We start from the raw sequence: 24,945 nt of genomic DNA, 5'->3' as shown, positions 1-24,945 counted from the left end.
GCACTAATAAAAGTTTTGTACTCACAGAGGTGGAAAGGCGGCGTCACTGTCATTGTGTTCATGTTAATGAGCTCCACGTCCACACCTCGTCAGCCCCGACAAGTAACCATAGACATGCTTGTTGAAATGACTCTCTCTCATCCTGTTTAGCCTTTTTTTTACTTCAACTATCTCCCTGCATGGCAAACAGAACCTGAAGGTCTCGATAAATCAGACAGTTCAGGAAATGTTCATCATTTCTCTTCTTCAGCGTTTAGTGTATTTATGATCACGGGCTGTGGGCGAGGTCTGTACCTGCGGCCTCAGGTGCGCTGAGCTGGTGTCTGTCTGCAGCCCTGCCATCAGACCTGCAGCTGCTGCTGAGGCCGGCCTCACGTGCAGCCTGCATGCCAACTTCACTTCTGTGCAGCCCAGCTGTTTTCTGTGGCTTTCTCTGGATCAAGCATCAAATGAAAGTCCTGACGTGGGTTTGCATCACGACTTGACATGTTAACGATGCACCAACAGTAAAACCTCAGGGGACTGTGATAAATTCACAAAAACAAATCTGAAACCTGGAAATGATTGCATGAATGTTGCATTTTGAAAAGCCAGACTCACAGATAGTCAATCTCTCGTCATTCCGTGAAAGATTAAACTCATGTGGCTGTCAGCTTCACAGCGACGTGGTGTGACGGTGGTTTATGGAGACGGGACAGGTGATTGGTCTAATTTTAGTTTTCAATAGTAGCAGAGTTTGCCGTCCAACAAGTCTGAGAACAAAATAATCGGGATTAAACTTCTCTCGTGCTGCATTCTGTTTCCATGTGCGGTGCGTTTTTCTCCCGTCGCCTCCCTCTCACACAGCCGTTGACATGTTGAGTCCAGCCCGAGCCAAGATGGCGGGGAGCGAGCGAGTCTGATGAGGAACAGCAAACAGCAGGCAGGACGTGCAGCGTCGGGGCGCAGCGACATGCCGTCCGGCTGAGCTTCAGATCAGGGAGCAGGACTCAAAGCTTTGAGTTTCTTGATCAGATCCGTTTCTTCTGCAGAGAAGTTCATTGGTTTACTGCAGGTTACGCCCAAAACAGCCAGGACTAATGAAGAGACTCAGTCCAGCCTTTAGAACCAGGAGCAGCTCAGCCTTTTGTCCAGCGTTCAGACAGCAGCAGCTCTGCTCATTTCATTTCAAATAGGAACATTTGTCCATGGAAACACACACACACACACACACACACACACACACACACACACACACAGACACACACTGCACCAGTCAACAGTCTTATTTGTTCCATACAGTCCAGCAGCCACTGAATGGAAATGATTTATGATAAAACAGTAAAGGATCAAAAACTAGAGAAAAGTAAAGCCCCTTTAACTTCTTCGTCCACTGCAGCCGTGCTCGATCGTATGAAAAGTTCAAGGCTTTTTAGTTTTGTTTTCTTCACCAGTTCAAGTTCACTAAATCCACGACGTCCAGCAGTCGTCATATTCGAGAAGCGTCATCTCAGTGGCGACCAAAATAATCCTGATTATGATTTCTGTTGGAATCGAGCAGCACCAGGTGAGGCCAGGAGGTGTTGAATGTGTGGATACTCATGTCTGCACACACACACACACACACACACACACACACATCACTTGTTTGCCTGCAGTGCCGCCTGCAGGTCGTCGCTCTGCCGGCTGTGGAGGCGTGGGCTCACTTCGCTGGGTGGGGCAATGAACCCGCCGGCTTCATGGTAAAAAACATAAACAATAAACAATGAATAAATAAATCTTTGGAATTGCAGCCAGGCTGTGTGTCTTCCTGCTCGCATGGCTCTGCACTTTGGATGTGGTTTGAATGTGCTTTGGGAAAGGGGAAAAAAACATATTTTGAAATCATAATATAATTTTTCAGAGTGATGAACTGTTTACAATGAATGAGAATTAGGGTTAGAATTAGATGGAAAGAGCAGATCTTTCATTTGTCAAACCTGTCTGCTGTGTGTTTGCTGCATGTGTCTCTTCTGCTTGATGTAATTCTACATTCTGTGTTATTGTCATGAGCTGACATGCAGCTGCTCACTGATTGGTCAGATACAAATTGATTGATTAAAACTAATAAACCAGAAAGTAGTCTAAAATCTCCATGTGTCCACTCGGGTCACACTGAGTTTAGTAAACATCAGCAGAATGTGATGCTGATGTCATCAGTCTGCGTCAGGTCGTGGTCACGGAGGTGGATGCAGCCATAGACATAATATACGTAGACGCCTCATGACGTGCTGGAACGTGAGCAGCGTCGCCGCCATATTGGATGGGTCTCTTCACTCTAGGCTAGCACCAGAGTCAACCAGAGTCAATGGAGAGCGAGCAAAAATGCTGGTATTTTGTGCAGCTTATGATTGCAATAACCGGCACAGGATTGAAACCAGATCGCGTGGGATTACCTTTCAGAAGTAAGACTGAACAATGATTTTGGTTATTTTACCATTTATAATATTATATCACCGTTACTTACGTGTAACGTTATTACAGCAGGAACCGGTACTCTCTCTCTCTCTCTCTCTCTCTCTCTCTCTTTGACTCTTGCTGTTTTGTTTTTTTTTTCTTTTTAAAGGTTTCCCAGTGATACAGGCTTGAGGAGGCAGTGGGAAGTTGCTATAAGACGGGAGGGTTTTGTTGTGACCGAGTGGTCAAAGCTCTGTAGTGAGCAGGACGGGTCAGACTGTCAGTGATGTCCTCTGTGTGTGTGTGAGTGAGAGAGAGAGAAAGAGAGAGAGAGAAATTCAAATGAACAATCAAACTTGTTTCTTTTTTAAATTATAAAATTAATTCATTTATACATTTATCTATATGCCATACCATATGTTTTTGTTATAATACAAAGTCTTTCAGCATGAAAGTACTTATTTTTAATGTGTGACAGCATCCTGTATCATAACTGAAACTCTGCTGTTTGTAACAAACCAAACCGTGGGAAAATCGGGTAAAAATTCGGGGAGTTATGGATTATTAAAGTTGGGGATACAGTAGAAATAAATGCAGTGGGAGCGCATTAGGGACCCATCCAAGATGGCGGCCACGCTGCTACGTCAGCTCCAATAGGCAGCGGCAGCCTATGAGGCGTCTACGTATATTATGTCTATGGATGCAGCTGTGTGACATCACAGCATGCTTCTGGACGACATCATGGCGTGACATCATTGCATGCTGCTGGACGACGCCTGCATTGGGCGGGGGGATTGGATGTCACCCAGGTGTTGCAAGGCTGCAACAGCCGACATGCTAGTGACTGGCATTGTGGGTAATGTAGTATCTGAGGTTTGTAGAGGTCAAAGGTCATGGAAGGCAGCATTTCCTGGTCTCTGCATAATTTTTTTTTTTTTTTTTTGCTGCTTTTTTTTTCTTGACAGTTTCTTTAGTACAATATGGTTGACATCTGTTTCCACTATTCTGTCTTCCCTCACGTATGTACATAGGGAGGACAAAAACTAGAAATCCCTCTCAGTGTAATGCAGTCCAGTAGCAGACCTCTGCATACTACAGCCTCGGTAATAAACACAGAATTAAAGTGACACATTCTGCACAATGTCAACACAAACTGAACATTATACACTTTGTTAAAAGGTGGAGTTTATGGCAGAGCTGAGTGGACGACCAGATGTGATCAGATGTTGGTGTCCTATCAGAGAGAAGCCTTACAATGTGTGTGTGTGTGCGTGTGTGTGTGTGTGTGTGTGTGTGTGTGAAATTGGTGGGGATGGCTGTAAGAGGGCTGCAGTCTCCCTGAGATAACCATGTCTCTGTGATGATAAAAGTCTAAATTATTAAATTTAATAAACATGATTTGTTGGGCTCGTATTCACAAACATCTTAAGGCTAAAAGCAGCTCCTAACTTGCCAATTTAGGAGGAACTCTTAAAAATAATGGGCGAGTCAGTCCTAATGTTAGGACTCTTACATTTCTCTGCTCAGAGAATTTGTGTCTCAGCTCTAGTTTGGCTCCAAGCAGCTCCTGACTCTGCGATGAGGTCAGGGACCCGAGAGACTCCTGAGTCTCTGAGAGCAGCTCAGAGCTGCAGCCCCGTGATGCTGCTGGCAGGACGGCCCAGCTCACTGTCAACCATCCAGGCCTCCTCCTGATAATGCAAGATAGATTTAAAAATAAAACTTCACAAGTTAATATAATTTAAGGATGTCTCAAAGTTCAGTATAGCATTTGTTAATTGTTCCCTCTTCTAAATTGATTGAATGGTAGAGAGTAATACACTGTAGGGCCTGACCGATATGGATTTTTTGCGGCCAATGCCAATTCTGATATTAGGGAATGAAAAAAAAAATCCGATAACCGATATATCGGCTGATTAAATTTTTACATTTTTCAATTAAAAAAAAAAGACAAAATACCTGCATTGGATGGCTTAAATATAGTTCCAAACACTTGTTACAAAGATATTAATTGAAGGGAGAACATTTTACTATTTTCAAATACTTTTATTATCAGAAATTGTGTGGAACAAGCAGCATATGAACAATTTGAACATAAAACAAGTCAAAAATATGATGTGCAAAAAGGCAGCATCATCATGTCATCATGTTTAGCTTTAAGGTGCTGCCATAGGTTGGTTGTGTTTTTTGCTTTTTGCTTGCTTGATCCCTGGGTTACAGAACCTGCACAAATATCACAGACTGCTTCACCAGTGACATCCTTGGTGAAGTAGTCCCACACCGTACCAAGTCCACCTTCTTTTGCCATCTGATAAAAACAGTAAGACATGATAGACATTAGTTAAAAAATAACGTTACAAATCTGTCTAGTTACGTGGGCCATTTTGAAACTCAGACATGAAGCATTTGTCTTACTTGTGTTCACATGAATATGGCGTGTACACTCCTGGCCACTTCACTAGACTAAACCTATTACTTTAAAATGTTGTTGACTGTAAGAAAGCTGATAATTCTTCTTTATGGTTATTATTGAGGTGGTAGTGGGTGTTGGTGTGAGGAGCATCATATTGAGGTGTCTGATATTTTGTCAACCCCACTTACATGCACCAGAGGGTCAAAATACTCTGAACCCCTCTCAATATACTGCTCTCCACACCAACAGCAACACCCACTATCATCTCAGTAAACATAAAGAAGTCTGACAGCGTCAACATTTACAAAGTAATACATTTATTAAAGCAGAATTCATGGTAGGCCTGTTATTGGTGTGCATTACATTGCACAGAGTCTACTGAAGTGGTCAGTGAGTGTATTTAATGAATTATTATCTGTAGGTAATAGGTTGGTGGATAAAGAGCGTCATAAAAGTCTCTGGTAAAACATGATTTGAAATGCCCCTCTCTGATGTCCTCTAAACGTGCGTTCACATTTTCTTTCCTCCATGAAGTTAGAACTTGGACCAGAAACTCTTTTTCCTCCTCAACGCCACAAGTTAAAAAACACAGTCGGTGCTCAGCTGTAAATGAATGCAGCCCACAGGGTTTCTGCACGGCGACGACGCGTTATCCTAATGTGCTCCGGCCTGATCTAGTCTGCCAGCATGCAAAGTGTTTCAAAGATCATATTGCAAAGATCATATTTAAGTTAGGTTATCCTAACTTTAGCTTGCTAACATATCAGTCAAGCGTGACAGACAGAACGAGGCTCGCCATGGGAAATGGGAAACTTACTGAGTTATTGTTTATTTCACATACTAGTTATAAACTTACCATTGAAGCAAACCGCTCGGCTCAGTAAATGCGCTGTCGGCTCTTCAGTCCTCTCTCTCTGCTGTGGGGTGACTGTGGAGTGGGACGTGAAAGAAGTTGGAGCGCCCTCTACTGGAGACGTAACACAAGAACATTACTTCTAAGAAAACACCGTATTCCCTGCATTTTACTAATGGAAAAGTAAGTGTTAACATCGGCGTCAATCGGCCAACTTTTGGCCGATTACCGATTATTCCCTAATGGCTATAATCGGCCAATTAAATCGGCCGACCGATAAAATCGGTCCTAATACATTGTAATGTTGAGTATTTACAGGTAAGTGGCTGATATGTTACCTGTTGCAGGTGTTTGGCGCTTTGCAGTCTCTGTCCTCACCTGAGACTGAAGAGCTCACCACCTTTTTTCACAGTCATCAGTCTGGCTGATGAGTGGGGGAGCTGCACTGATCTGAACTCACATCTGTTCCCATGATTCTTTTCTGCATCTTGATGTCAGCCCTGCTCCATATTTCCCTTTAATGAGATCCTTCCTGTCATGCACAAGTTCTGCAAGAAGGAGGCGCTGTTCCTGCGTCCACTTTGGCTTTTGCTGTCTTTTGGAGGCAAAGCTCCAAATGTTCTAGCAGCCATGGTCACTGTAGGGTCTACATGATACTTGAAGGGCTGCGTCTATACATGTGCACATCATTTTTGGCCTGTTAAAAGGGTTTTTTCCTCGCCACTGTCTCGCTGGCCAATATCTGTTGTTAAAGTGCCTTGAGATAACTGCTGTTGTGATTTGACGCTATATAAATAAAATTGAATTGAACTGAATTGAATATTTTCTAATTGTTAAATGAGATAGATGATAAACATTATGTTAAACATGTGCTTGATTGGTCTTTATGTTGTTCTTTGTTTCAATCAGAGAAGGCTACATTTTCATTTTTAGATCTTATTTAAATATGCAAAGAGCATCATAACACCTCTTTCTGCAGTATTTCTAAGAACAGATCACTCACAAAGACCCATTCCCTCTCAACCAATCACTGCAGGCAGAGCAAGCCAACCTGTTCCTGAAACATGACATCATCCATAGCAACGGGGTCGGCCCCTGTCCCTTTCTCTGAGCTGAGGTTTTGGAGTTCCTCAGAAGTTGTTCTCAGCAGCTTTGTGAATCGTCTTTAAGAGGAAACTCTTAGTTAGGAAGTTTTAGTGGCATTTAAGAGAACTCTTAGTGGTAAGATACGATGTTTTGTGAGCATGGGGTTGGGGGGGGGTGGGGGGGGGTGGATGATGCTGCTGCTGATGTTGGAATGCTTGGTTAGGATGGTGGGGAGTCTGTGCTGAAGATCCAGGATGTTGGGTGGAGGTGGACGCCACAGACCATGGAGCTGCCGATGGTCCAGCAGTGGGTACAAGGTGAGGGGCGGACAGGTGGGACTGAGAGCCCTGGTCCTGCTGTCTGGCACCTCCTGCCAGTCAAGTTTTATCAAATTCAAATTAATTTTTTTCTTTAAATTCTGTCTTCAAATCCCATCATCACAATGGTTCACCCTTTTCACCCTTTAGATAGAATGGTTACACACACACACACACACAAATATATATTTGTTTGTGATCATTACTTCTGGACAAAGTCAGATGATGCAGATGTTGCATCTGTTTGTCCTTTAGGATCCAACTGCCGCCAGAGTTTCTTACTCCCATCTCACCCCTCTCAGACCACACACACACACACACACACACATACACACACACACATGTTTTAGGTTTCATTATTTCTCAAGAAATTCATCTGAATTTCTTCCCCTTGTTCTCCTCTCCAGTTTCTCGCCCTCCACCCACCACCTCTCTCTCTCTCTCTCTCTCTCTCACACACACACACACACACACACACACAAATATATATATAGTCCCCCCCGCCATCCCTGCATGTCAGTAGGACTCCGGGAGGGAGCGGAGCAGCGGTGAGTCTCTTTCTTTCCCTTTATCTGTTTCATCCTCATGCATGAACATTTTCAGTGGAAATGTAAAGCAGCAGTGGCTGTGTGAGGGGCTGCAGCCGCTCAGGCTCACCTCGCTCACCTTCTATAGTTTTTATTAACTGCTAATTAAACCGGGCTAAAATGTTATTCCCTCTTGAATGGTTTATTAAACATGGAGGAGTTCAGATGGTGCATTTAGTAGTCTCACAACCTGAGGGAAGAAGCTGCTCTGTAGTCTGGTGGGACGGCAGCGAATACTTCTGTATCTTTAGCCTGACGGCAGCAGGGTGAACAGGCTGTGGCTGGGGTGGCTGTTGTCTTTTAGGATCTCACCTCACCTCCCCGATATCACTGATGCTTGGTAGATGGGTTCCAGTGATGTTTTGGGCAGTTTTAATCACTCGTTGCAGAGTCTTCCTCTCCTGGGCCGTGCACATCCCATGCCAGTTTGTGATGTTTCCAGTCAGGATGCTTTCAATCGCTCCTTTGTAGAAGCTGACAAGAACTTGGCGTGGGAATTTTGCTTTCTTAAGTTTCCTTAAGAAATACAGCCGTTTCTGAGCTTTTTTAACCAGGGCAGAGATATGTGAAGTCCATGACAGGTTCTCTGTTATGTTGATTCCCAGGAACTTAAAACTGCTCACTTGCTCCACCTCAGCTCCACTGATGTAGACAGGGTCGTGTGTTTTTGCCTCCTTTTCCAAAAATCAACTATCAGCTCTTTGGTTTTGCTGACATTGAGCAGCAAGTTGTTTTCTGTGCACCATTCTGCAAGATGGTTGATTTCCTTCCAATATGAAAACTATGACTGTATCATTTCTCTTTAGGGGTGCTCGTTAAAGCGCCCCTGACCTGCAGCTAAATAGCCAATCTGGTTATGGTTGCTAGGGGAAAATGATGAAAAATTGGCCAATCAACGTCACCAAATTTAACGCCGTAGGGTCGCCCCTACGTCCACGTAAAATGCGTGAAGGTTTCGGATTGCTAAAGCTACTTGAGGAGCCAACGATAATTTTTTTTCGTAGTGAGATTCCCAGACTTACGGTGCCCTACGAAAAAAAAAATAGTGAGTGAGAGAGATAATGGCGGCGATGATGACAGGAGTTCAAGAGCAGCAGCTTCCACCAAATTCAGGTGAGATCCTTATTAAACTACCCTTTTGCGAGACGGACGATTGCGGAAAAAATCCGCGTGAAGGAGCTGGGACCCAACAAGCCTGAAATCAACATCTGGCAGCAAACCAAGGAGAAAGCTACATCCTATAACAGGACTTTTGCCAGAGCTGGTTTCAGAGCAAGCCGTGGCTGACAGGTTGTGGAGCAGCCAGTGCACTTTCCTGCTTCCTTTTCAGAAGTGACAGGTGTGATTCAGCATGGACACACACACAGACAGACACACACACAGAGAGAGACAGACCCAGAGAGAGACAGACACACACACAGACAGACAGACAGACAGAGAGAGAGAGAGACACACACACACACACACAGAGACAGACACACACACACACACACACACACACACACACTCACACACACACACACACAGGGAGAGACAGCTAGGGAAAATTCCCGAAAATTCCCTGAAAATTCATTATAATGTAACACGTTTGCACGCATATCTGCTTATAACAAACCAAAATGTTTATTATGTATACATGTATAAATAATAAATGCAGTTAATATAAATTCCCGTTTATTCCTGTTAATTCCTGTTACTTTCCAAAAATTCCCATGGAAATTTTCCAACTTTGAAAATTCCGGGAATTTTGCAACACTAATCCACATAAAGATCATCATAATAAACTCTATCCTGTTCCCATGGCAGGTGCCAAAAGGCTGTTTCCATCATAACTGGTGGAAAGAGGTGGGTAGACATAATTGGTGCCATAACAAGGCTTTGCCAACCAAAATGCTTCCTAAATTGTGACCAGATTGTAGGTGTATGTTGGGTGTTGGGTGAGCTGCTCAGAGAGACTTGTAAAGCAGAAGAGACAGAGCGGTTATAAGAGTCTGCTGCAACCCAGTCCAGCACATTGTGATCAGAGTAACCTTTAACCTAAAACATAACTCTATGGATAAGTGGTGTTAGGTTAAGTTTAAGAAGATGATTAAAGGATCAAGGAACCACTATGCCAAGGTATTTAAAGTGGGAGCTCACTCTCCTCAAAGAGAAAGCAGTGTATTGAACAGCAGAGTTGACAAGGTGTAAGTTGTGTGTCTCCAAATTTGTAACCTGACAATTTCCCAAACTGATCTAATTTACACTGGATAGATGGTATCGATGTCACAGGATTGCTAATGAACAGAAGAAGGTCATCTGCATATAATGGTATCTATGTATGGCACTGTTGCAATGAGACAGCAAGTGGCACACCTTTCTTGTGGACTGTCCCTGTGTTACAGGTACAGGGAAACTTAAGAGCCATTGCAGCATGGAGGGGAGGCGAGGCCTTTTTTTCAGCCTCATCATAGCAGCGTGTTTCTATGGCAACACTGCACAGAGAACAGGTGGGTATGATTAGAATTAGTACATCAACATCTGTATAACCATCTAAAGCAGTTTAAACACAGAAATGCATCCAAATGCACAGGCACACATCTACATGATGGCATGCAGAAAACACACACACACACACACACACACACACACACACACACACACACACACACAATGGGCGTTAAACTACAGAATGGAGCGGTGAGTCATATGGTTCATGTTCATTTTGAGCACCCAAAGAACACTAATAAGCCTACTAACCCTGCATGAATGAAGCATTAAAGTGTTTCGCTATAACACGCAATAATGGGCATCATGGCACTCATCACCAGGGGCCTCATGTACAAAGACTTGCGTGGATTTCCTACTGAAAAACGGCCGATGCTTAAATCCAGAATACATAGTACGCACACAAAAAATCCAGATGTATCTTTGTGTACACATGAATCCAAGCACATTTTCTTTGCACATCAGAATCAACGTGGAATTGAGCGTACATGTTGGAATACCTGACCCCTTTAAATTTAAATATGCAAATCATATTTAAATGAGCCAGCCACCTGAGATTCCATTCTCTGCATGATCAGAAAACTACAACCTCAACATGAATAAGACGGAAAAAAGAGAAATTTCATGAAATGTGAATTGCAGACGTTCTTCACTGAAGTGGAAGTGCGCAAAAATGTACTGTTTAGCACGCTGTCCTCTGGCATCAACACAAAACGCAAGAGGAGTGAGTGGGAGAGTGTGTGTGGGGCTGTCAATGCTGTTGGGTCAGAAAGGCATACACACACACTGAATTAAATGCATTGGTGAATAAGTGAATTCTGTGTCCTTGCCTCTTTTATATTGTTGAAATCAAATGTTGCCGGGCCCAAATGGCCTCCCAGGTAGGATGTGTATTCATTAATTGCTTGTTAATTTTATACATCACTTACACGGATCATGTTGTAAATGAATGCAGAAGTGTGCTTGGGGAAAGGTGAGGCTGATTAAGACATTTTACACTTTACGCACGGGTTTATTGACATGAGCACTTAACACACAAAGACAAGGGGCCTGTCAGAAAGCTCTGGAGCTGTAGTTTAGCCAGCAAAAAACAGCAAGTCACTAACTTGAACCACAGATTTGTACTGATGCTGTGAAGACAGGATCGTATTTGGAGGCGCACATGCTCAATGCGCATGAGGGGGCTTAATATTAGGACAATTTAAATGAACAAATTATTTACTCACAAAGAAGCCACCCATCGCGCACAGTCCCAGCTTGTAGTCTGTTCCCTCAGAATGTGTGAATCTTGCGTTGAACCAGGCCACCTCGCCACAATGTTGGTTAATTGCATTTACGCATCACATATGATCTGAATATTGATCGATTGAAAATGCTTCCTGTTGACATAAACAAATTTACCTGTGATGGTGCTTTTATAGCAATGTATGTGCAGTCAATAGCTCCAATTACATTAGAAAAGTGTCGCCAAAGGATCAATAGCTGTAGAAACATGCATACGCCAGCCATGAAGTTGGCGTGAGGCACCGCACATTTCCCCAGTCATTTCACTCTTGATACATCTGAACTTTGCCGTGGAAAAGGACGTACGCCGCGTTTTTGTGCATATGCACCCTTTGTACATGAGGCCCCTGGTGTTTAATGAGCATCATGGCTCTGATCGCCAGGGGCCTCATGTACAAAGCCTCCCACACACTCTCCCACTCACTCCTCTTGCGTGTTGGACAACGTGCCAAACAGTACATTTTTGCGCGCCTACACTTCATTGAGGAGCTTCTCTCATTCACTTTCCGTGACATTTCTCCTTTTTCCATCTTATTTATGTTAAGGGTTGTAGTTTTCTGATCATGCAGAGAGGGCAATCTCAGGTGCTGGGCTCATTTAAATATGATTTGCATATTCAAATGGAGGTGTGGATAGGGAGGGGTCAGGTACTCCAACATGTGGGCAATTCCATGTTGATTCGGATGTTCAAAGGAAATGTGCTTGGATTCATGTGTATGCACAGATTGATACATCTGGATTTTTTTGTACGTATGACGTTTTCTGGATTTAAGCGTACGCCATTTTTCAGTAGGAAATCCACGCAAATCTTTGTACATGAGGCCCCAGGTGTTTAATGGGCATCATGGCACTGGTCACCAGTCATTTAAGGAACATAAAGTTTTGTAGCTGATGATCAACACTTCCTGACGGCAAAGAGAGCAGAAAGGATGGTTGCTGGTTCATTCCAGTCACCAACCTGAACAGGAACTAGCCTGTCTACCTCCATCTGCACTGTGAACACTGTTGGTGGAAAAGCAGGTGTAAACCGCCACTTCTTTCTGTATTCCTCTCACGCTTTTGCATCTCTGGAATGCTCCTAAGATCAACTCTGGAGGTAAGTGCTTTTGGCACTATGGGCCCTATCTTGCGCCAGACTCCCTAAACCCATTATTTGCGGATTTAGGGTTGCTCAAGAGGCGTTCCCTCGTAAAAGTTGCTATCTTGTGCACCTCCCGCTATCCGCAAAACACCTGCGCTACCCGCTATATTATGCATAGGCGTGTTTTGGGCGTTACGCCAGTTAAACCAATCAGTGTGCCAGGTGCCATTGCCTTTAAGGGCAGGCTGCACTATCCTAAATCCTAAATCCTAAACCCGCGATGGAGAGAGGGAGGTAGATTTTATCAGGGGTTCTACTGAGTCTAAAGCAAGTTGGCTTTACATATATATACATATTATATATTATATTATAGGCGAGTTAATTCGGGAGGTGGAGCCACATGTGTCCAAGTGGACGTGTCACAAGGTTGTACTGATTGAGTAAAATCCCCGGGTCACACCACACACACACAAGAGGCAGAGGTGGAACTATGTGTAAACTAATTTATTGACAAGGTAGATTGGGCAAATAAAATATTAAAAATAAAAATATAGCACAGCTACTGGCTTATGATAAAACAATAAAACGTGCTGGCGTAAGTGTCCAATTAAAACAGTCTTTCCTCTAAACAGTCTATATGAGTAATATACTCAGTCCATTCCGGCGGCGTCCCGGTATCAGTCCGACCGTGTGCGTGGCGAGGCTCCGTCGGGGCGCGCATTGAAGCCGCCTGGGCGCGCTCTCCTAACAGCCCAAACTTTAGGGATAGCCCTAAAGTGTGTGCGCAAGATAGCAATTTTAGGGATAGCGCATGAAACACGCCCACGGACACACTTCCAGGCGCAAATGACAGAGTCAGCATAACGGATAGCAGGTAGCGGGTGGCGCAAGATACCGTTTAGGGATAGCGGAAGTTCCTAAATCCGCAATTTGCGGATAGCGGGTAGTGGCAGCGGGTAGCGGGTGGCAAGATAGGGCCCTATATCCCTGCTCCCATCCAAAAAACCATCAATGTCCTTTAAACAAGCAGTTCTCCCCCACCCCCTTGGCCTGCACAAACGCACACCACCCGCCTGTTGTAGTTTCAGATCATGCTGACACTTTTGCGCTCCTGGAAATCTTGTAAGAACCAGGAACCACCTGGGTGGTAAGTGGTTTTCACAGCATCAGCCTGCAGCTCCTCATCTTGCAGAGCCCGTCTGTGAGCTGACGGATGCTGCTCTCCCCTCCCTCCCAGTCTGCACGCAGGAGGCAGTGGCTGACATCGTCTTCTTGGTGGACGGCTCGTGGAGCATCGGCACCATCGGTTTCTTTATACGCTGGTCAACAGCTTCGACGTTGGGCCCAACCACGTCCGCATCGGCCTGGTCCAGTACAGCAACACACCGCGTACTGAGTTCCTGCTCAACACCTACCAGAGCAAGGAAGACATTCTTCAGTATATCAGCAACCTGCCATATAAGGGTGGTGGGACTCAGACAGGGCTGGGCTTGGATTTCATGCTGACCGTGCACTTTGTGGAAGGAGCCGGAAGCAGAGCCCGCTACGGTGTGCCGCAGATTGCTGTGGTGATCACCGACGGACAGTCACAGGACAATGTGGAGCCCCACGCCCAGCAGCTGAAGAGCAGGGGGATTATTTTGTACGCAATCGGAATCAAAGATGCAGATGAAGCCCAGCTGAGGGAGATAGCCAATGAGCCGCATGACCAGTATATCTACAGTGTGTCTGACTTTGCGGCGCTGCAGGGGATTTCTCAGAGCGTCATCCAGACTCTGTGCACCGCGGTGGAGGAAGCCAAACGACAACTCCTCTTATCTGCTCAAGGTAACATGGGTAATACCGCAAACGTCGCGGTGATGCAGCGATCAAATTTAGGTACTAATACATCAGGGCGGTGTCAGAGTAAGAATTCAGAATTTTCTTGAATACCATGTCCAAACTGACCAAAGTGAAGGGCAAACTACCTTGACCAACACAATCCCCCTAAAATGCTAAGACGTTCTCATGACCCTCGTGCCATGGAAGAACACATTGAGACATTTAGAGCCGTGGCTAGCATTCTGACAGTTCCCCACAGTCACTCTATGTGGGCCTTGCTCAAAGGGCCACTGATCATAGATGGGAGGAGACAGCTCCAATTGGTTCACTTTTCCATTTTTTCAAAGCCATACAAGGTTTTCAAACCAGAAGCCTTCTCATCACAAGCTTGCTTCTTCATTTGGCTGGCAACTCTTGATTTGTTGCCAAGCACCATAATCCATTTTAGGTCATTTCATTATCTAAAATGGATTACATTAAATTATCTGTTAGAATAATTTCTAAGAGATAATTGAATTTTCTCTCCAAAAACTAAAACTGAGCATTTTTTATTATTTTTTTTTTTTATTTATGTATTTATTTATTTATTTATTTTACATCTAACACATCTGATCAGCATGTGGAAACAAATGCTGCAATGGAATCAGTACTAAATGTGTCAAACACACACACATGCACACGCACACACACACACACACACACACACACACAAACACACACACACACAAACACACACAGAGTGATGATGTTGATTTACATAAGGCCAGGGATCGATGGCAAATGGTAAAATGTAATATTTTGGAAATTGGAAACAATTTAAACCTTTTCAATAGAATATTTCATTACCGTATTAACAACATGAACATACATCATGTAACCAAATAAGTGTTTTTGGTGAGTACACACACACATACATGCAGTGAATGTTGTTGAGGTTGCCCCTGCAGATGTTGACCGTCTTCTCTCTCCTGTCCAGAATGTGCCAACGCCACTGTGGCTGACATCGTCTTCCTGGTTGATGGCTCCTCCAGCATCGGCATCGATAACTTTCAGGAGGTGCGACAGTTCCTTCGCAAATTCATTGAGGGTCTGGACATCGGTGCTGACAAAGTTCGGGTTGGCTTGGCACAGTACAGCAATGAGCCTCACCAGGAGTTCCTGCTGAAGGATCACATGGATAAACAATCTCTGCTGGCCCAAGTGGACAACCTGCCCTACCGAATGGGAGGCACGGAAACAGGGAAGGCCATTTCCTTCCTGGAGACGCAATATTTCACTGCACAGGCTGGAAGCCGCATCAACCAGCGGGTTCCTCAGATTGCCATCGTCATCACGGATGGGGAGTCTGAGGACGACGTGATAGCACCCACCCAGCAACTGAGGAAGCAGGGAGTCATTATTTTTGGCATCGGGGTGGGAACGGCCGACATGGTGACACTCCAGAACATCACCAACCGGCCCCATGAGCGTTTCCTGTTCAGTATCGATAACTACCAGGCTCTGCAGAGGCTGATTGACAGTCTTCTACAAACAGTGTGTGTCTCCATGGAGGACCAGAGGCAAGGTAAGACAAAGAAGTATGGGTAACATAGTAGAATGTTTTTCAGTTTAGCTACCTTTAACAGTAAACGGATACAAACATCAATAGGAATGATATCAATGTCGTAGGAGGAGGAAATGGATTTTTTACAATGACACAAATGAGTATCTTTAGAGGTGGTGACAGTTTAATTCTTCTGGTAGGGTGTTCTTATACGTGGTTGTAAGTTACTTTGGGCTATTATTCAATACTACTATCTCAATCAGCACATAAACTTATCTCCATATCGACTGTCCCGTCACATCTGATGTCAGATCAAAGGAGATTGGCACAGTTTGGCAGCGTAATGGAAACCCAACCTGATCATCTGTCAGTCAAACAATGTGTCCAGTACTGTGATGTCTTTTCATCGCCAGTCATGGTGTCTGGCGCTGCTCATGTCAACTACCCAGTTCTTCTTCCATATATATAAATATTCCACACAAATAGAAAATGTAAAATGCATCAGTTCCTTGCCAAACACTGGGCGTTGAGAACAGCAAATGTAAAAGCTTTCATGAACCGGATTTTGTTTTAATCTCTAGTGTGTTGTTGCATCAGTAAATGATGGAGTCGAAAGTTGCAAAACAAACATGTATTTATATGAAGATGGCAAGGATTATCCTTTGAGTTAAAAACATTAAGAATGGGGGATTCACAATTAAATTTATATTTGCTAGTAAAAATCAATTTTACTTTACTTTAACAGACGATGACAGAGCTGGAAAAAGAGACATGCGAGGCAGGTAGATAATGGAAAGACGGGAATGAGGAAGACGAATGTAAGGATAGATGTATGGATGGATGGATGGGTGAATAGATGGATGGCAGGTAGCTCTAGTGGAACCATCAGATTAATTGTACTGGTAAATGTTTTCTATGGCCAGTGAATTAGTCAACTGGACACTTCGCCAGCCATCATTCCAATGTGAGAGTTAGATCGGCTGATAAAATAGTAAATGTGGCTGGTAAATTTGGCCACTCTTCCATCGGCTTTGGCAAGTAAACAGTCATTGTTGGTCACAAAACAAACTTATTCGGTAAAGTAGTGATTGTTCGGTTTGTTTTTGTGTTTGTTTGAATTGTTGTGTTGTTCATGATTTTTTCAGCCTTGGTTGAAAGGTTTGCAGACATTTTCTTCCTGGTGGATAATAGCCTGAGTCAGCAAGACTTCCAACAGACCAGAACCCTCCTTGCCCGGCTGGTCAACCAACTTGATGTCGGAGTCTCCGCCCACCGCATTGGTTTGGCCCAGTTTGGCCAAGAACCCAAAGCTGAATTTCTCCTCAACGCTTACAAAACCAAAGAGGAAATCTCAGCTGCTGTCCGGCGCTTTCAACTGCGTCAACTGCAACCTAATGAGCCACGTAACCTGGGTAGAGCTTTGGAGTATGCCAGCACTCAGTTATTCACCAGTGATGCGGGTGGCAGAGAAGACCAAGGCTTCCGCCAGTTCCTGGTTGTTGTGTCTGGAGGAGATTCGACTGATGCAGTGTTTAAGGAATCTCGATTGGTGAAGTCAGAAGGGGTAATAGTGGTTGGGATCGGCCTAGGTTCTGCATCATTGAATGAAACGAAAGTAATAGCCACTGCTCCATACATATACCAGTCTACCAACATTGTGCCTGCTTTGAAGTCTGCCTTTGAGATTGAACAAGAGTTGATCCCTACTGGAGGTGAGAGGGTTTTCTTTATTATCAGTGATTATTCACTTGATTATGGACCAATATGAAATCAATTAACCCAAAAGCTTTAAAAAAAAAAAAAAATTCCCACAGTATATCCACAATCTATATTCAATTTTAACTTTACCATCATACAGAATAGACAATAAACCAGATTAAATGACTAAATGACTATTCTTCATCTTCAGTGATATCTAAGAGCGTGAACAGTGGACAGGATGGAGTAAATTGGTATTAAATGTGCCCCTAACCAGTGATTATACTCTTTCAGGTTGCGAATTAGCCACACTGGCAGACATTGTGTTCATCGTTGATGAGTCGGGAAGCATCACAACTCCCAATTTCCAGCTGATACGTTCATTCCTGTGTAAGATTGTGGACGGCCTGGAGATCAGCCAACAGAGAGTTCGAGTGGGCATTGTCACATACAATGATCGGCCCACAGCACAGGTCTACCTCAACACCTTCAAAGACAAGAGTGAGACCCTTCAGTTCATCAAGATCCTGCCTTACCGTGGAGGTGGTACCAACACGGGAGCTGCCTTGAAGTTTGCTCGGGAGAGAGTGTTCATCAAGGAGAGAGGCAGCAGGAAACGCCAGGGCGTCCAGCAGGTGGCAGTGGTGATCACAGACGGCAAATCCCAGGATGCTGTGAGCCAAGAAGCTGCTGATCTCCGTCGAGCTGGTGTTACAGTGTACGCTGTAGGGATCAAAGATGCCAACAAGACTGAGCTGGAGCAGATGGCATCTTATCCCTCAAAGAAGCATGTGTTTACTGTGGGCCGTTTTGCCAAGCTGAAAACCCTGCAGCAGAGCCTGCAGAAGATTCTGTGCTACAACATCATACGCCAAGCAATCACAATCAACACAAGGAGAACAGGCATCAAAGAAGGTTTGTGTTCTGTATGTTTGTTTTAATAGAGGCTGCAGTCACTTGAATTTAAGCAAACTTTATTATTTACAACATACTGTAGAGTCAAAATTTAAGGATATTATTATTACTTGAATGGAATGTATGACTAATAGAATCTTATGCAACATTCTTCCTTTCCCTTTCATTCCAGGCTGTATACAAACAGATGAAGCAGATATCTTCTTCCTGATCGACCACTCCACTAGCATTCAGCCCAAGGACTTCAGTGACATGAAGAAGTTCATAACTGAGTTTCTTGATACCTTCCATATTGGGAAGCAACACATCCGTGTGGGTGTAGCAAAATATGCATCTTCACCAAACCTGGAATTTAACCTGACAACCTACTCAGATGCCAAGTCACTGAAAAAGGCAGTGGAGAACATTAGCCACGAAGGAGGTGTGACGAACACGGGAGCAGCTCTGTCATTCATGGGTCCCATCTTTGAAAGAGCAATGCGTTCGCGAGGTCACAAAGTCCCTGAGTACCTGGTTGTCATCACTGATGGGAAGTCTTCCGACAAGGTCAAGGTTCCTGCAGAGAAACTGAGGGCACAGGGCGTCATCATCTATGCCATTGGGGTGAAAGATGCAAATGAAGCTGAGTTAGTACAGATTGCAGGCACCCCTGAGAAGAAATTCTTTGTCAATGATTTTGATGGCCTGAAGCCAATCAAAGATGACATTGTCACAGACATCTGTTCTCAAGACGGTAAGGGAATCTGAGTTTTTATTCTTATCTTTCAGGCACATTCATTATGTACGTGGTCATGTCAGTTCAGAGTTATACGCCATAAAGATGCCAGTGTATAGTAATTATTATAATAGACGTCTAATAACTTACTCTGCCCACAGCTTGCAAAGACATACCAAGTGACCTCCTCTTCCTGATTGACAGCTCCGGCAGCATCAACCCAGGAGACTACCAGAAAATGAAAGACTTCATGAATTCAGTTGTCACCAAGTCTAATGTCGGGCAGAATGACGTGCACATCGGCATCATGCAGTTCAGCACCGAACAAATGCTGCAATTCCCTCTGAACCATTACTATGACAAAGACAACATGTGGAAAGCCATCGATGCTATGAGGCAGATGGGTGGAGGCACGCACACAGGCGCTGCCATTACTGCTGTTTCACAGTATTTCAGTGCAACCCAAGGAGGCCGTGAAGACCTAAGGCAGAGGCTTATAGTGATAACAGACGGCGAGGCCACAGACGAGGTCAAAAGGCCTGCTGAGGCTCTGAGGGCCAAGGGGGTTGTGATCTATGCCATCGGGGTGGTGAACGCCAACACCACTCAGCTGCTGGAGATTAGTGGTTCCCAGGACAGGGTCTACTCTGAGAGGGACTTTGATGCACTGAAGGACCTGGAAAGCGAGGTGGCCATGGAGATCTGTGATTCTGGCAGAGGTGAGACCAGATTGGGATTTTTTAAAAAATATTAATGTGTTCACTTCACTGAAAGATTTACATCCACCTGTATCAAGCATGGAATTGGGAGTGTCTTGAAACTCTGATGTTGAGTCTTTGCATCAAAGCACATTCTGAGGTAGAAAGTCAATTTTGCAGCCTGGTGAGTAATTGTTGGCTTATTGAGATTAATTACCAACCCCTTGCAGATATATGAGATTTTGATGTTTTGATTGAAATGTGAGATTTTTTTTAAAAAAGAAACAAAAAACAGAATTTACTGATGTTAATGCAGCATGACTGATAAACACATGTTAAAGTGGAAGTTTCTTGTTTGCATTTGGACTGAAGTTTCCACAACTGCTTTCATAACAGATGTTGACTGAGAGTACAAAAAGGGTCACATCACCCTGGCCTTGTCTTACTGTGGAAAAAAGAAAAGTCCTGACATAGTCTTTGTCTATGTCCATCTATTAAGTGCAATTAAGAAATTATAAAGATATGTATACCGCTTTGAGGGATTAGGGGAGAAAATTAAGGAGCATAGCTTTGAGTGTTTTGCAGTTTTAGTTGAACTCTTTGGGCTTTGTTTGAACAATCTTAGCTTACAGTCTGCAGAGCATGGTGCAGGTGCATTTAGGGTGTGTCCACTTTTCACTAATTTAATGGCAGAAAAAGGCTGGTTGTTCACAGCGCCTGGTTCAAAAGGGTTGTACTACTGCACTGCTCGTGCACAACTGAATGCGCACGAGCAGTAAAAGTTAATTCACTTATTTTCTGATTCATTGCCATAAAAAACATACTTCTGATTCCTCACCTTTGCTTCTCTTCTACCCCTTTTCCCTGTGTCCTTATTCTTCAACCAGATTGTAAGAAGACAGAAGTAGCTGACATTATTTTCCTGGTGGATGGCTCCACCAGCATAACCCACGACAAATTCAGAAGTATGCTCAAATTTATGGAGTCGATGGTGAATCAAACCATCGTCGGTGAGAAGCTGACTCGGTTTGGAATAATTCTCTTCTCCAATGACCCGAAATCCATGTTCACCCTAGAGAAGTGTTCCTCAAAAAGAGAAATTCTTAAAGCCATAGCAGCACTGAAGTCACCAGATGGGGACACCTACACAGGCAAGGCTCTGGAGTATTCCTTACAGTTCTTTGGTGCTCAACATGGTGGCAGAGCGGCTCAAAAGGTTCCTCAGATTCTAATGGTGATCACAGATGGTGACGCTACAGACCGTTACAACCTGCGTGAGCCATCAAAGGCCCTGCGAGACAACGGGGTGAGTGTAATCAGTATTGGAGTGGAAGGAGCCAAGAGGGATCAGCTGGAGATCATGGCTGGTGGAGACACATCTAGGGTCTTCTACGTGGACAATTTCAAAGTCCTGGAAACTCTGTACCAGAATATTACTCATGTCCTCTGCAATACTGCCAAGCCAGGTAAGAGACAAAAGAGAAATCTGTTGCAGTTGCAAAACTCAAATATAGCACTTTCTGCATGAATGAGAAAGATTGTGGGATTTGTGAGAAAATGAATAGTTAGGGTGTGAAGGTTCATGGTTAAATTATTTTTTCCAATTTTGCAATTTTTACTACATTGTATTTACTATAAATGTTTTGTGAAAAAAGCTTGTTTCTCAAGTAACGCCCATTTTGATGATAGATTAGATAAATAAAGAGGCATACTAAAGAAAAATATCAGTCAGTTATTTTATGGTACCTTTACTTATTTGTAGAAATTTTAATGACCTTCCCATGCTTTGCTTTGGCAGCTTGTGAGAAACAGAAAGCCGACCTGGTCATGTTGCTTGATCAGTCAGGCAGCATCACCTCGGGCAACTATACCATCATGAAGACCTTTGCGACAGAACTGGTCACCAGCTTCAAAGTTAGTGAGGAGTTTGTGCGTGTCGGAGTCGCACAATTCAGCAGCTCTCCTCAGAAGGAGTTTTACCTCAATGAATACTACACCGAGGAGGAGGTGAACAAACACATCCTCAACATGCGGCAGCTTCGCGGAGGCACCAACATTGGACAAGCTCTGAAATTCATCCGGGACTATTTCCAAGCATCGCGAGGTAGCCGTATTGCTGAGGGAATTTCTCAGAATCTCATACTCATCACAGATGGTGCCTCGCAGGATGACGTGGAGGATGCAGCCAACGACCTCAGAGCTTTTGGTATTGAGGTGTTTGCAATCGGCATCGGAGACGTCCAGGATCTGGAGCTCCTGCAGATTACTGGAAACCCAGAGAAGCTATTCACTGTGCAAAACTTTGACAGCTTGGTAAACATCAAGCAAAAAGTGGATGATACCATTTGCAAATCCAAACCACCACCATCAGTCCCATCTGGTGAGCTTAGAAGTCTTACTTTGTCTCTCTGTGTGTTTCCTCCACTTTCTGTCTTCTTTATCTCTCTGAATAATTACCAGTGATTTATTTTCCAATTATTAATTCATTTGTCTCATGTAGACTGCAGCGTTGATATCGCCATGGGATTCGATATTTCTCAAAGGTCTGGAGCTCCTGGTCAGCTCCTGGTGAGTGGACAGTTGAAGCTCGAGAGATTCCTGCCAGAGATCGTCGACTACGTTTCTAGCATGCAGGGTCTGTGCTGCACTGGAACCACACCCATCAAGCCCAACATTGCCTTCCGAGTAGTCAGCCGGGACGGACAATTTCTGTATGACTTCAACTTTGAGGAATACAATGAGAATGTGTTGAAGAAGGTCATGAATCTGCAGATGTCTGAGGCCACCTACTTCAACACAGCTCTGCTGCAGTCCTTCAGGAACAAGTTCAGGGTAGAGTCCAGGGCTGGGGTGAAGGTGAGTCTCACAGACACAACAGTATCCAATACATAATTACATACACTGCATACGCTTGGGAGGACCAACAGCCCGTGAGTTGTATTAGGTGTTCTGGAATGCTATTGCAGGAGTCTGTCGTGGTAGTTGGAGCATCTCAGAAAACTGAAAAATGCAAGCAAGAACATAGCTTCTAAAGTTTGAGCAGTGTGAGGAATGCTGTATCCAAAGCAAATAGTGTGGATGCAGACCAACAGCAAGTCGGCAGTGAAACAACAGTGGTGAGGATTTTGAGTTAGTTCTAGGTGGTGAAGTCCTCTCATGAAATCAGCATAAGTTATGAAACAGGCCGTGGTGACAAGGTTGAATGACAGGAAGGATATGCTGGTTTTGAAAGCAACGGAAACTCTTCCAAGCTGTTCAGTATGATGAGAGGGTTGTGGGTGATAGGCTGTAAATTATGGAGTTCTGGGAGTTGATGATTGGGTGTATTAGGGCAGGATTTACAGATTGAACATCAGTGCTGAATATGGAGAAAATTGAGTTGGGTAGATATTTGCATATGGGGCCAAACTTCTAGACCTCTGGCATTGATTGGCTAGCTTAAGTGGGGAATTCTGCTGTGCAGCTGGATGTCATGTGGGTAATTCAGTTGGTCACTGTAGATGGCTGGAAGGTTGAGCTACAGGCAGAGTTTGGCAAGGTTTGAATTGGCCAGAGAGGTGGAGACTGGGAGTGATGGAACAGAAGAAGCAAGTGATAGGAGGTGAGAGGTGAATGCTCAACTTTGGGGAATGATGAGTAGGAAAAAGTTGAGGTGGCCTAGGATGGAAAGGAATAGGCATTTGGTGCAGCATGAGGTGAGAAGGAAATTCAAGATCAGAAGGTGGATTAGGTTGGGCTTGGTGACTGGGGTGATAACAGATCTATGCCAAAGGTAAACTCAAGGGATGTGGAGGTACCCTCCGTTTTCTCTGCAGACAGTGGAACCCAAAGTTCAGAGAAAAGAAAGTTGGAGTGACCAGACTGGAAGCAGGTGGTGATTATGGAGGGGAAATGATGAGGACATCATCCAAAAGATAGACAAGGTATGGAATCTTGCAGCTGTTGGACAAATTCCAGCATAGGGATTTTGATAGGGTGTCAAAGAGCTTAGGGCAACTTTTGTAACCAAAGGTGAGCCTCACAGTAGAAATAATATGAACCTCACCAGCAGGTGCTGAAGAAATGCCAGAAGTGGGGGTGGATTGGAAGAACTTTGAAAGCACTGGTGATCAAGCTATAATGTTGGAAATGGTACTGCCGTGAGGTGCTGAAAGATCAATGATGATTTGCTTGTTTCTGGAATATTTCTTGGTCGTGGTCCCGAGGGGGCTGATGTGGAGGTTTGGAAATGGGGAATGAGAAAAAAGGTCCGATATCGTGAAGCCCTCTTTGACGTCCTTAATGAGCAAGCTGTAAAGGGACTCATTAATTTTTAATGTAATTATTAACATAGAATGCTCTGATAATGTGCAGATCTCCCCTATAAGGTCAACACAGGCAGGATTATTATTCAAAAGCTCATATGAGGTGATCACTTTAGAGTCAATACAAGTGACATTTAAGGGCGGGGGGGCTGTGCTCTCTAGTAATTTCCACAGCAAAGAACTCCTTGTGGGCTTTGATACATGGATTATAAAAGTGTGTATACCACCTCAAAGGTTTTCTTCAGTGTCATGGACATGGGCAACGATAAAAACAGGAGAGAGGAAGACTCACCAACCAGCTCCCTGGTCATACACAAGAATGTTGTTGGGATATCTAAAGGTTTTGTTGAAATAACATGTGACGTCATCTCCAAACTTTTTAGATTTACAGTCTAAACATGTGAGCAACCTGTTCCATCAGGTGCTGGTGATCTTCTCAGATGGACTTGATGAAGATGTGATGAAACTGGAGGAACAATCAGAACTTCTACGCAAATCAGGTGAGAAGTGGGTGGTGCACGGGGTTTACAAAATGCTTAGTTTCACTGTATATTCTGTCAAAGAAACATATAGACCAGTGGTTCTCATTATGGGTTCCACTTCCAGGGGGTCCTCAGTGAAATGAGGAACAGTTTGTGAAACACAGGCTCAGGCTGTGTTCAGAGGCCTTTAGATGTAACTGATCCACCATCAGTGATCTGACCCTTTAATGTAAAATTTTAATCATT

At 44.0% G+C, this 24,945-nt stretch overlaps 1 protein-coding gene across 1 annotated transcript in view; it reads left to right on the top strand.

The window, feature by feature from the left end:
• The first annotated feature begins 10,061 nt into the window (after positions 1-10,061).
• LOC115374313 (collagen alpha-6(VI) chain-like) overlaps positions 10,062-24,945 on the top strand; it is a 43,598-nt gene continuing 28,714 nt past the window's right edge. Inside the window, exons 1-10 of the mRNA XM_030073170.1 lie at positions 10,062-10,160; positions 15,321-15,908; positions 17,033-17,599; positions 17,880-18,500; positions 18,673-19,233; positions 19,377-19,934; positions 20,801-21,379; positions 21,712-22,293; positions 22,414-22,769; positions 24,639-24,717. Of these exons, the coding sequence (XP_029929030.1) occupies positions 10,085-10,160; positions 15,321-15,908; positions 17,033-17,599; positions 17,880-18,500; positions 18,673-19,233; positions 19,377-19,934; positions 20,801-21,379; positions 21,712-22,293; positions 22,414-22,769; positions 24,639-24,717 (4,567 nt within the window). The 5' untranslated portion in view covers positions 10,062-10,084. The remainder of the gene's footprint in view (positions 10,161-15,320; positions 15,909-17,032; positions 17,600-17,879; positions 18,501-18,672; positions 19,234-19,376; positions 19,935-20,800; positions 21,380-21,711; positions 22,294-22,413; positions 22,770-24,638; positions 24,718-24,945) is intronic.

Source organism: Myripristis murdjan, chromosome 16 (assembly GCF_902150065.1).
Source record: "Myripristis murdjan chromosome 16, fMyrMur1.1, whole genome shotgun sequence".
Classification (NCBI taxonomy): Eukaryota; Metazoa; Chordata; class Actinopteri; order Holocentriformes; family Holocentridae; genus Myripristis; species Myripristis murdjan.
The sequence above is the reverse complement of the archived record's forward strand: the minus strand, read 5'-3'. Positions and strand labels throughout refer to the sequence as shown.